The sequence below is a fragment of the Phyllostomus hastatus genome, unplaced genomic scaffold (assembly GCF_019186645.2).
Source record: "Phyllostomus hastatus isolate PE091 unplaced genomic scaffold, TTU_PhHast_1.1 phas_contig_80, whole genome shotgun sequence".
Classification (NCBI taxonomy): Eukaryota; Metazoa; Chordata; class Mammalia; order Chiroptera; family Phyllostomidae; genus Phyllostomus; species Phyllostomus hastatus.
In genome coordinates this window covers 37,502,839-37,515,358 of record NW_025333960.1, presented here as the reverse complement: position 1 = coordinate 37,515,358, position 12,520 = coordinate 37,502,839, and the positions used below count along the sequence as shown (strand labels likewise).

Below are 12,520 nucleotides of genomic sequence, written 5' to 3'. Positions count from 1 at the left end.
GTTTTAACTGAGATGTGCTTTAAGTGAATTTAAAAGACAGTATAAAAAATAATAGCAAATTGTCTCAATGCTACTTTATATTGATTATATTGAATAGATAGACATACTAATATTATATATTCATATATTAGGATAAACAAAATTTATTAAAATTAATTTCATCTCCTTTTTACTTTTTAAAAATGTGGTTAATAGAAATTTAAACTTACATATGTGGCTCACATTATATTTCAATTGTACACTGATGGTCTGTAGATTTCTCCAACCTCTTGCCTACAGCAAAACTTTAATGCCTTGAGGATATCAATGAAAATACCCTCCAAAAATTCTCTCCTCTGTAACGGCTGAGAACACTGGAAAAAATTGTGCCTGAGGTGCTGGATAACAGCTGAGGAAAGCAAGCAATGAGCTAGTCAAAAAGCTTAAGAGGATAAGCTGGAGAATGGGATGTCCAAAGAGGGTTTTAAAAAGCTTGGATATGTTTCTGTGACTCTAGGAGGGCAAGTGCATGTGCAGGGCTGGCCCATGGCCAGGGCCGCGTGCGTGCTCAGTGGGGAACTGAGGAGTCCCTGAGCTCGCACCTGGCTGAGCCTGAGTCTCAGTGAAGCAGAAAGTGAAGGCTAAGGCAGACTTGAAAACTTCCTGGATGAGTGTTGAAGATATGCCCCAGCATGCACACAGATCCCTGAGAAAATGTTTGTCCAATCATTAGCCGACCAGTAGGCTAACTGAGGAGGGAGATCAGCAGCTAGAAATGAGAAAAAATACAGGCTTTTCAGAACTAGTTCAGAGAAGCCATTAGTCAAACAAGCCAGCAATGGACTTGTCTTTAAAATGTCTGATTCTTCTCCCTGTACCAATCTGGTGTTGAGTTCCTCTGGCACATTTTTTTATTTCTGTTACACTATTCAACTTCAGAATTTCTACTTCTTTTTTAATAATTTCCTCTTTATTGAGATTCTGTATTTGGTGAGCTGTTGTGGTCATACTTCTCATACTTTCCTTTAGCTCTTTAGACATGTTTTGTTGTTATTTCTTGATTCTACTTAAGGTGATTTGAAATCTTTTTCTAGTAAATGCAATGTCTGAGCTTCCTCAAGGGCAGTTCTATCAACTGCTTTATTTCCCCTGGTTCATAATTTCTTGTTTCTTGACATGTCTCCTAATGGTTCATTGAAAACTGGGAGTTTTAGATAAGATACTGTGGCAACTCTGGGAGTCAGGCTCTCCCCTGTCCCCAGGCCTTGTTGTTGCAGTATCCCTCTCCACTGCATCAGTAGCTGCAGCCAGGCTGCCTCTGCGTGACTGTGTTCAAGGAGTGCTAAAGGCTGGTGTTTGGATGAAGGCCTTCTTTTCAGAGACAGTACGTAATTCAAGCAGGCAGGTCTAAGGGCAAGATTTTGGAGAGTGGTCAGAAAACTGGGGTGTGAAGGTGTGCATTTTTTTTTAAAGATTTTACTTATTTATTTTTAGAGAGGGAAGGGAGGGAGAAAGAGAGAGAGAGAAACATCAATGTGTGGTTGCTGGGGGCCATGGCCTGCAACCCAGGCATGTGCCCTGACTGGGAATCAAACCTGTGATGCTTTGGTTCGCAGCCCGTGCTCAATCCACTGAGCTACACCATCCAGAGCTTGTGCATTTCTTACTTGTCCTTAAAACTACATCGCATGCAAGCCACGTTTTTATTTTAGGTCAGGTAAGACCCATCGTGGGTGGGACCGTGCATTGATTTGGGGCAGAAACTTTCCCAACAGAGGCCCCTCTGTGGCGTTACGTAACACACACCCTGGGTAGGTGGGAAAGCAGCATCTTTCACTACTCTTCGCCCCCAGCACCCCCATCTCACCTGGGAAACATCTTGGGAGGGATACTCCTCACCTTTTCTTCAGGCATTTCCAGGAGGGGCAGGGCTGGGTGTGTATCCTGGGGGCTAGAGGGCCAGGTAGGGCTGGTCAACCCTGACTCGTAGAGTTTGTATCTGCTGGAAAGAGGCTCTGGCAGAAGAGGACTGCTGTGAGAGTCAGACATCTCCTTCAGGGGCTGGCCACTCATTGGTCATGCAACTGGTGAAAAAAAGGGTAGAGCGAGTGAGTCAGAACTGGGTCCACCTGGGCTTGGCTCAGGCTGGATGGAGGCCTTAGGAAGCATACGGTCTGTCTCCACACACAGGGGACCTACTATTCCAGTAGCTTGTGCTGCCAGAGGGGCCTGCAGTCACTCCCCCACCCATGTGACCTTTACCTTTCAAGTTACCCTCATTCTTCCAAGTCCAGAATAAAGTCCATTTCCATTGTGAAGATTTCCTTGACTACCCAGTTAGGATACCTCTCCTTTTTTTCTGAAATATTTTCTAAAATATTCTATTCTATTCTAATTATATTCTAAAATATTTTCCCTCTACTTTGTATATGGGTTATTGTGCTTTCTTATTATGGTAGCTAGCTGTACATATATTTTGCCTTGATACATACACATAGATCGGGCTCTTCCAATTGAGTGGGGATCGAAGAGGAACTTGTTTTCTTAATTGCCATGGGCCCTATATTGCTTACAATTGACCTCCAGTCTCCTTTCTCTCTCTGTCCTCAGTGCTCTTTCCAGCCCCTTCACCCCTTTCTTTCCCTAGAAACAGTGAGAAGCTCTGGTATAACCTATCTGATGAAGTGTGCACCAGGCTGGGCATCCTTCCCACTTTGTGGGAGTCCTAGGGCCAGGGCTTATGCTGTGAAATGCTTTGGAACAACATCTACCCAAGGTCCTCAGTTTCCCAATCTATTCTGGTGTCACAGGTAGTACTGTGCTTTCCCCTTTCCCATTCAGTAATCTTAACTGCTCTTCTTTGGCCTCTTCTAGTTCAGTTATGTTTTCATCTACTTTATTGTTTCTTTGAGACGTGGTTTTGAACCTGAACATAGCCTCCTCAATATGAGCTAGATTTCCCCATTGCTCGATGCTTCCTCCCCTGAGTTGCAGGACAGTGTATCTTAGGACAGTGATTGCAGATCTCTGGCCTGGGGGTTAGCATTCCTGACACTTACCATGACAGACATTGCTAAAAGATTGCAGAGTTCTTTTCCAAAGGGGATGAAGTCCCCCTTTGTATACCTGCATTGGTACCATTTCCCTGGGCTGTTTCCTCTTCTATGCTCAACGAGAGTAATTCTTGTTCTTCTCTGTTACTTTTGGACCACTATATACCTTGCTTGTACAGAAACCTCTCTTATTTGAGGCTTATACCACCTGTCTAACTGCTCACTGCTGTATTACTGACTTTCTGCTCATTCTTCTCATTCTCTGAAGACTTTAGGGGGTCCTAATAGTAATCTTCATCTTCACTCCAATAATTTTCAACAACTTCAACGTCCAGGCATTGACACTAGCCTCACCGACACAGAGTCATCATTTACTCTGACTTTGCAGATCCTTCTCTTCCTCATCTCCAGTGACTTGTTCTTCCCCTTCCTTTCAGCCGCTGATTGCCATAATCACCACATGGACTTGATATCATATGAACTATGAAATCTCAAAAGCCAGAGTCTCTCCTCTGGTCACCACCTCCTGGACTTCCAGCTCAGCTGCTCAGGTGTGCCCTCGAATACAGTTTTTTTCACCTCCTGGAGACACTCAACCCCTTACCTCCACCAGCCTCTATCTCCCCTTTTCTCTTTATCCAACCTAATTTCATGGCCCATTATTTTCCTTCCTTCAGCTCCCTTGTTCTTCCTCCTCTCCCTGCCTTATAATTGTGGGGTGAAGTCCCAGGCAGGTTAACCCAACTCTTGTCAAACAACTGAACATTGCTAGAGGAAAATCTGCATATCTGGGCAGGCTACTTCCGCTTTAAATTTAGGCGTTCCATCCTCAAATGAACTCTTAGCATGTTTTGTTTTTCTCGTTAGCCACCCCAGGCTGGTTTCTGCTGCTGCTGTCCTTGCTCTGAGACGTCCACGTTGGCAAATCCAAGCATGCTTCTGTCCTCATCCCGCTAGACCCCTCAGTGGTATTTTATGGGACTTGGCCATCCCTCCAGACACCCTGTCCTCTCTTTAGCTTTCATACTCGATCCTCTGTCTGGCTGATCCTTCACCCTCTCCTTGGCTGCCTCCTCCTGTCAATATGAGCATCTGCAGAGCTTTGTTCTGGGCCTCAGCTCTTTAGTGACGCTCCTACCCAGTTAACGCAGCTCTCGCCATGGTTTGACCTTCCCTCTGCATGCCCATGACTCCAAAGGCTACTATTTCCAGCCCAGTTTTGAGCATTGGATTCATAGACTTAATTGTCTAGTTTACGTGTGCCTGTGGATGTTCCAGAAGTAGCATAAAGTTAATATAGTGCAACAACTCATAATGTTTTCTTCCCAAGTCCTGTCCTCTTCCCCCAAAGGTGCTCATCCTAGAATGAGTCCATTTCCGCTTCCAAACTGCTCCTTCAGAAATATCAGGAGTCAAATTTAATATTCCCTTCTCCTCCACTTTCCAAAACCAGTAATTCTATTTCTAGAATACACCTTCGTGTCCAATATTACTATTTGGCTGCCATTATCCCCTGCCACTTCTCCAGTGCCTCCCAATCAAACACCCTACTTCTCAGATTTCTCCTCCAAGCCATGCTCCGCAGGACGATCAAAGTTGTCATATTAATACTCAAATCTACTTATGTCAGTTCTTTGCCTAAATCTTTCCAATGGCTACAGATGGAAAACCAGGCCTTCAACACGGTGTGCAAGGCTGTGCATCACCCAGTTCCTGCTATGTTTTAGGCCATCCTGTGCTTCTCTTGCCCTTTGTCTCTGGGCTCCACACTGGCCTCCTTTTGGTGCCTGGAGGATATTAAGCACCTACTTTTCCACCTGAGGGCTCCTGCAAATGGCGGTCTATCTGGTTGAAGTTCTCCCCTTTGCTCTTTACCTGGGTAACTCCTACTCATCTTTCAGGCTTTGTCTCAGCACTCACTCTTGGAGAAGCCTTCTCAGAAGCACCCCTGACTGTGTTCTCCTGTCTCATGCTGTCAGGGCCCCTGTATTTTTTCTTATAGCATTTTTTGTATCATTCAATACTAGATTTTATTTTATAGTATCTATAGCACCATTCAATGATTGATTTCATTCATATAGTATCTATTTTATTCATACAGTATCTATAGTATTTATTTGTACAGTATCACTGGCACTTAAAGATGCTTGACGACAGTGACCTTCTCTGTTGTGTTTACTGCTGTAACCCCAGCTCCTACCACAGTGCCTGGCACATAGTAGGTATTGGAATGGTAAATAGCTAAATGAGGGAAGGGAGGAGGGAGGGAAGGACAGGAAGCTACAGGTGACTACTAGGGTGGGAATGTTTCCTTAGAGAGCTTTAGAAATCATGTGGGTCTCATGGGACTTGAACGGCTTAAGGAGGGTGTGGGGCCACCCACCAGCCCTGCATTTCCGAGCCAGTGCTCTGCCGTGTCTAGTGCCTGTCCTCGTGTCTAGGAGGAGCTCATTAAACAATAGCTGATTTTTAGGGTAGATCTGCAAATATCATTCAGATCCAACCAACTGCTCTTTCTGATGCTGCCATTGCTCTGGAAGGGGGTCTGTTTCCCTATTCTGACCCTGCAGGTGAGTGTCAGTGCGTTCAGACCACTCTGGAGGGAGCAAGTGGCCAAGGTTTAGGAGAGCAAAAGCTAACGAGGCTGACAAGCTGTCCTCGTCCGATGCTGTCTCTCCCTCTGGTGGCCAGGAGGTGGCAAAGCATCCTGGCCTTTTGGTACAAGATTCCTTCCAAGCCATCCAGATAAAAAGCGAGGAGCAATTAGATATCTAGACACACGACCTCCGTGACACCATACATCTGGATGAAGGAGACATATTTTGGAAGGAGCTTGTATTAAATTCAGTGGCTGTGAAATCCATTAAAAATTCAGCTGAAAAACAACATTTTTTTTCCCTAATGTATTTCAGTGAATCTAAGATGTTATCAACTGTATGATGTATCTTTATTTTGCGTATCACTGGGAAAGGAGAAAGCACTGCCAATAAAAGTTGTAGGATGCATCTTGATTTCAGAAATGTTAAAATATAAAAGCAATGTGTATCATCTAATCAAGGGTTTTTCTTGCGGGGAGGGGGGTGACGGGGCTCAAGTGTGCAGGCTGGAGCTGAAAATGGGTAGCTTAAAAAATTATTTCCTAACCATGAGGCTACAAACATTTGTACATTTCTTTTGATAGAAAATGTGTATACACATTATGAACCCTTTAAGTAGAGGGCCTGTTACCTTATCGATTGCTGTGGCAGGAGAAAGCCTGACACATAATAAGCCTTTGATATAAGTTCGATGAATCACAGAAGAATGAAGGACTGCACAGGGACGTACGCTCCAGAGTCAGCTCCAAAAATGCACTTTCTTTCCCACCCTCGAGTCCCTCCTTTCTGCAAACAAGATTCCCAGTTACAGATGGAGAAATCAAGGTGCAGGGAAACAAAGCAGGTGTTGTTTCTCACATGGATGTCAGCCTTCCTGCTTTCTGAAGCAAGCTTTCCACCTTGTGATGGACACAGGAAGCAGAGACCCAGCAAACCCGGCAGCTTACTGCAGAGTCAAGATCAGAGCTACTTCCCCTCCCTGGGCTCCTTCTGTTGCTTCAACAGCCTCATGGGGTACAGCTGGGGGGGCGTGCAGGGGAGGGGTGGCTGCCCCGAGACTGGGTCCAGGCTCTCAGCCCAGCGTTCTATTTCATAAGCTTGCGTGGCCTCGGCAGGAACAACGTGATTGCATCTCCTCTGGGGAACACAGCGTTCCTTTGCCATGGGAATGTTTATCCTGTTCAAACGGGGGAATTTTGGCTTTGGGGTAGGAGTGAGACGTGCAGCAGAAATGACCTTGTAAAAAAAGGTCGCCGTGTCTGGAAAAAGCACAGGCTGCAGCTCTGATGCCCAGCTTCACCATTTTTTCCGCCACCAGGGAATGCAGGGGCCTTCTCTCCCCTTTCACAGGACAGTGTAGGACGGTTAGGAGAGTAAAACTGCTGAGTTGGTTCCTGGCACGTAGGAACGCGGCGCTCAGTGATTTTTAGTTTCCCCTCTCCTTGTGCTCCCAAATGGAAGGGAAAGATGGCTAGAGCAACCAGATGAAGTACAAGCTGGCTGGTCCCAAACAGAACGCCTTTCAAAAGTTTCCATAAGGCGTCGGCCACTTGTTAGAACTGGACGGCAAAATCCCTGCCCGAGCCACGTCCCGTCTGAAGGCGCAGGTCTCAGAGTCCGTTCCCAGCTCAGCTCTGAGCCAGTCCATTAAACCTGCTTCCAAGAACACATAATTATCTGCTTGGCGTGCTCACGCTCTCCTTGGCTGCCCACACCTTCTTCTCCTCCCTCAGAAATGTGGACAGAGAGGGCTGTTTGGATTAGCCTCACATCTCTCCAAAAAGCCAGGCTTTGAAATGGTCCCTCAGGGAGGCTTCTCCATCCTTCTTGTGAGATCACTCCTTGTTGAGTACCTACTGTGTGCCCTTGGGCTACCCTCAAAGGAGCAGAAGTGAGAGGCCCAGGCCCCCCCTGCAGAGAGTGGCGGGGAGAGAGAAGTGAACGGACATTCAGTACAGAGGAGGAATGCAATGGCCAAAGGGAGGCAAGGGCAGCTACAGCAGCAGAGGGCAGCTTCCTAACCTCCTGGCTTTGGAGAGACCAGGGCCAGGCTTTCATACTGGGAAGTGGGGAGGAGCACACTCCAGGCCAAGGAAATGCCTGAGCAAACACATGGTCTGTGCCAGGAAATCCCAGTTGTGGACCCAGCTGGAATGTGAGGAGGGGCGTCAGCAGGCAATAAAAGCTGAAGATAGGGTATCAGAAGCCAGACAGAGAAGAGTTCTGGGTTCCTGTATTTGGATCCCAACTCTTCTTCCAGTGTTTACAAAATAGGGCTGTGACTCTATTGTACTCATTTAGAAACTTCTCCTGGCCCCTTTCTCTGAAAGGCTATTCATCCCTGGTAGGAAGGCAAGCACCCGTCCACGCCCCTGGAGGGGGGCGGTGCCCTCTCCGGCATGTTCCTGCTCTCCTGGGTGGAAGGGGCCTGTGACTGGAGGGGTTTCTTGAGCTGCTGCTGTGAATCAGTGCAGATGCAAAGCTCTCTCCTTCCCTGGGACCTATTGGCTTTAAGTAGGCCAGCAAACTGGTCATGGGGGAGGGTGAATCTAAAATGGCCTCATTTATGTCATTTTCCAATCAACCGAGCTATTGAGGTCACAGCAGCTCTGGAGAAGGAGAAGCGATCAGCAGCTTCTCCAAAATATTTGTTGAATTAATTAATTTTACCTGGGACTTTGCAATTGATGCAATTATAGAAAAAGGAGAGTTTCCCAAAATGTCTATAACCTAAGGACCAAAAGGAATATTTTTTGTCTCTCTCAAGTAATGAAGGAACCCAACTTTTTAGTGCCTTTGACTACTGACCGGGTCTATGACTTCGCAGGGCAGGCGGTTCTCATTGTGAATGGCTCTGACTACGAGAAAGCCTTGGGTCTATGGAGCTGACATCAAGTCTCCGGGGCATTTACCCCTGGCCAGGTCCAGTTCTGTCCACCATATCAGCACTGGACAAGTGGGCTCCCTTCTCCACTTGAGAGCACTGTGGAGATGAATCCTAAGCCTTCTCCCCCCGCCCCAGGCAGATCTCTCCTTTTCTTTCTGTTTGGGTCACCAGACACAGCCCCCTGACTCTCTGCCATCTGCCACTGGATCCAAGGTAGAGAGAGACATCACTGCGACAGGACCTTGCTGAGTCAGGCTGGGTCCCTGGGCCAGGGGCTGGGCTGACCCCTGTGTAGAATGGACAGCTGCCGGAAGGGAGAGATCCACTGTGCAGAGCCAAGTGGATGCTGGAATGGGGACAGAAGAGGCTCATGGCTGGTGGCTCACCCCTCTGGAGGCCAGGGAGGGGATGGAGCCAGGAGGGGCCTGGTGATGAGACAGATAGGGCAAGGGAACAGAGGAAAGCGGCCTGGGCCGCAGCTGGGCTAAGGTGAGAGGTGCCTTTCCAGGGGCTGGGTTGTGTAAGTGTTTGGCTGAGGGCTGCCTCTGACTGGGGGTGGCTCTGAGCTATTCTTGGCAGCTCGGCCAACGAGTATGATGTGGGCTGAGAGGAGCCTGACTCACTGGGGCCACAGGGTCAGCTTGGGTGGGACAAGAGTCAGGAGGCAGCTCAGCCTCCCCTGGGCCATCTGCAGACTGTCGGGTTAGAGATGGCTGGTGGCCAGCACACTTGGGGCTGTATCTTTCTGAGTTCTCCGCAGGGCCAGCTGGGAGTCTAAGCAGGCCTGGCAGGGGAGGGAGCCCTGGCCCTCAGCTGAGAGGCTTGGGAGCCTGCTGGCGTGGGGGTTAGAGGCCAGAGCTCCTTTGATCTCCTTCTTAGATAGGAGCTTGTGCTCGGAAGGACGTTTGGAGGGGCGTGGCTCACCCTTAGCTGATGCTCTGAAAATGGGAGGAGCCTGCAATGCACTATATATTGAGCCTGTCTCACCGCCTCCCAGCAACAGTAGTTACAGGCTGTCAGACTTTCCTTCTAGAACCTCTGTCTGGATCTATTTTCTCCCTCTGGGCCAGCCCCTCCCCTGTCCAGGTCAGCTCCCAGCTGGTCTCCCTGACTTCAGGCTCTCCAGTCCCTCTCCAGCTTACCACTGCTAATGGACCGATTATCTTAAAACACTGCTTGGTCATGCTGTGGCTCAGGAAGCTTCTGAGGTGCCCATGTCTGCTGGAACTGGGCATGTTACTCTTGGGGGTGGCCCAGGCCCAGAGCATGGCGACATCTAGTGTCCTGGAATGCTAATTGTACTTGCTGGGAACAGATATAGAATACTAGTTGTATATTTAAGCCAAAAGGGCTTATAAAAGAGTAGAATGCAAATTTTTTTATTTTTGAAACAAAAGTTTCTGGGAATGCACTTCGAACCTGTAGGCAGCTGCTTCAGGTGTGTCCCTATACCACCTGGGGGCAATGGTCCCATCTCCCCAGCAGGGGGGGCTCCCCAGGTAAAAGTTAAGCAGCCCTGAGGGTAGCCACTGTTCTCGTTCTCCCATGGTTCTGCCCTGGGGGCGGGGTGCTCCACTCTGCCTGCGCCCATGTCCAGCTTCACTGTAGCGTATGTGGCCCGGTTCTGGGCAGGTGGCCTCCACTGGCCGCACGGCCACCGCAGGCCTGGCTCGGCCTCCATGTGTGTCATTCTCCATGAGCCACTGCGGCGCTGCGTGCCCCAGCCCTATTATCCTCCTGGTGCCTTCCTGACCATCGAGGGCGCTGTGACCTCGCTTTTGGCCTGGGTGGTAGTTATGATGTATTTTGCAGTGCAGTAGTCACATACACAGGCACACACACGTGCACACACATACATGTTCACATACGCATGCACACACACATTCATACATGCACACAGGCTATATACAGGTGCACACACACACTCTCCTGCCTCCACACACATGCACACACACCCGTGTGCACATGCACTCTCATACACACACACACACACACACACACACACACACACACTATGAACTGTGTGAGTTCTGCACTGCTTTGAACCTTGATGCACGGCATGTGTCCTGCTTTCCAAAGTACTTGCCTCTCTGTGGCTGCCTTTGTTTCCGCGGACAGTCCTGTGATGGGGAGAGTGTTGGGGGCTCCATTCTCCTTTCACAGGCCCAGAGAAGTGAGGGTTCCTGCCTAAAGTTACACAGGGAGTTGGCACAGTAGCTGGGACTGACGCAGCCTAATGCTCAGACTGGGGCTCTGTCCCCTGCAGCCACAGGCCGTGGGGCCTTACTGAGGATGTCCCCCCTCTCACGTGGGGACCAGGGGTAGAGGGATTTGATTCTCCCTGTGGCCTGCCTTTATATAGTTTAGGTTTTTGGTCTTTGGATTCAATGTGCACAAACACATACCTCCCTTCAGGAACTGGACCAGCGTGCAAAGCTGAGAATTCCCCTGTGTAACCTGGGGTGGCGTGTAAGCCCACCCCTCCTTTGGCAGGGACAGAAGTTCTTAGGCTCTTGAGCTACGTTCGTTTTTTGCAACAAAACCTTGATAATACTTTCGCTGGGCAGACACTTGTTTCCTGAAAGTGACACTGACTAGAGTGCAGAGGCCGGTCTGTTCCAGGGAAGAGCGGAAACTGGGGCAGATTCCGTCAGGCTCTGTCCCTGGAGCCCACTCGTTCAGGTGAGACTCTATTACAGGCCTTCTGCAGACTGAGTGGGGTGTTCAAAGAGGAAGAGGTGTGGTGTTGGGTGGGGGTGAGGGGAGGTAGTTAATGGGCTGGTGTTAAACCTCAGGTCTTTCTTAAGCACCACCCGCAGGGGCATGGGGCTGGGTCCTGCTCCAGCAGCACCCCACGTGTCCCACCCTCCCTGCCTATACACGGTGCTTCTCAGCATGCATGCACGTGCTCAGGAGCCACTGCAGACACTGGCTTTCCTTCCCTGAGTCACCTGGTCCTCAGACTGGCCTCACCCAGCCTGTGTTTTGCACGTGATGAAGCCAAGCCACCCTGGAAAACCGACTGGGCAAGTGGGGACAATGTTATTTTCAGAAGCACTTTCCTCTGCCCCTTCAGCTGGGCATGGATGCTCCTTCCTTTAAACCAGAGAGCGGAGATCCACAACCTTGACGGCACACTGTGCTCTCTGGGGAGCTTAAAAAATGCTCATGCCTGGGTGCCCCTCCAGATGGAAGTGGCCTGGGGTGCACCGTGGGCAGTGAATTGTTAAAAGCTTCCCGGGGGGAGGCTAATGTGTGGCCCGGACTGGGGAACACTGGCCCAGGTCTCTGTGTTTGTTCCTGCTGCACCTATTTTATTTCCTTGCAGCTCCAGGGGAGGGCTGAGGATCAGCTGCATTTCTAAGTGCAGGATCTCAGCCCCACCCCCAGACGCAAATCTGCATTTGGACAAGACCCCATGCTCATTCGGGTCTAAGCAGCCCAGGTAGTCATCTAACTGGGCAGGGCTGTGGCTGAGAGGTGGGCTGTGGGTATGCAGAGCTAGAAGGGAGGAGGGGATGCATGCTGGAAGAGGGCCTGGAAACAATCTTCATTCATTTTAGAACTTTTGCTTAGTGGTCAGAGCATTCAGATTAGACGAGCAAGACCAGATTAGAGTTAGGAACAGCAAACCCCAAATGAAACAAAAGCTAGATTTATGACTTTAATTAAATATTTTTTTTACATCCTCTATCTTTAGATGAAAGGAGGTGGCAAATGCCCCAGTCTTTTCCAGCATATGTCTTGACCTGTGGAAACTAAATCTCTGCTTCCCACACACCCAGGGTCGTAGCAACGGCACACGCCCAGGGAAGGTAGGTGTAGAGTATGCACAATTTCAGACATGAAAATGTGCCATCTATGGAAATGGATGCTCATTCAATGGTTGAAATTTCAATGGAATGCTCACCTTTGCTTTGTAAGCTCATACAAGACCATAAAGAAGAGAAAGAATGGATGATTGATTTGCCCAGCATGCATGGTCCCACGTTGGGGATGGGCAA

General features: G+C 48.9%; 1 protein-coding gene across 1 annotated transcript in view; it reads right to left on the bottom strand.

Annotated features, from left to right (window-relative positions):
• Positions 1-12,520, bottom strand: part of SLC14A2 (solute carrier family 14 member 2) — a 397,322-nt gene that overhangs the window by 46,625 nt on the left and 338,177 nt on the right. The window contains exon 4 of the mRNA XM_045849973.1: positions 1,879-2,063. Coding sequence (XP_045705929.1) covers positions 1,879-2,052 — 174 coding nt within the window. The 5' untranslated portion in view covers positions 2,053-2,063. The remainder of the gene's footprint in view (positions 1-1,878; positions 2,064-12,520) is intronic.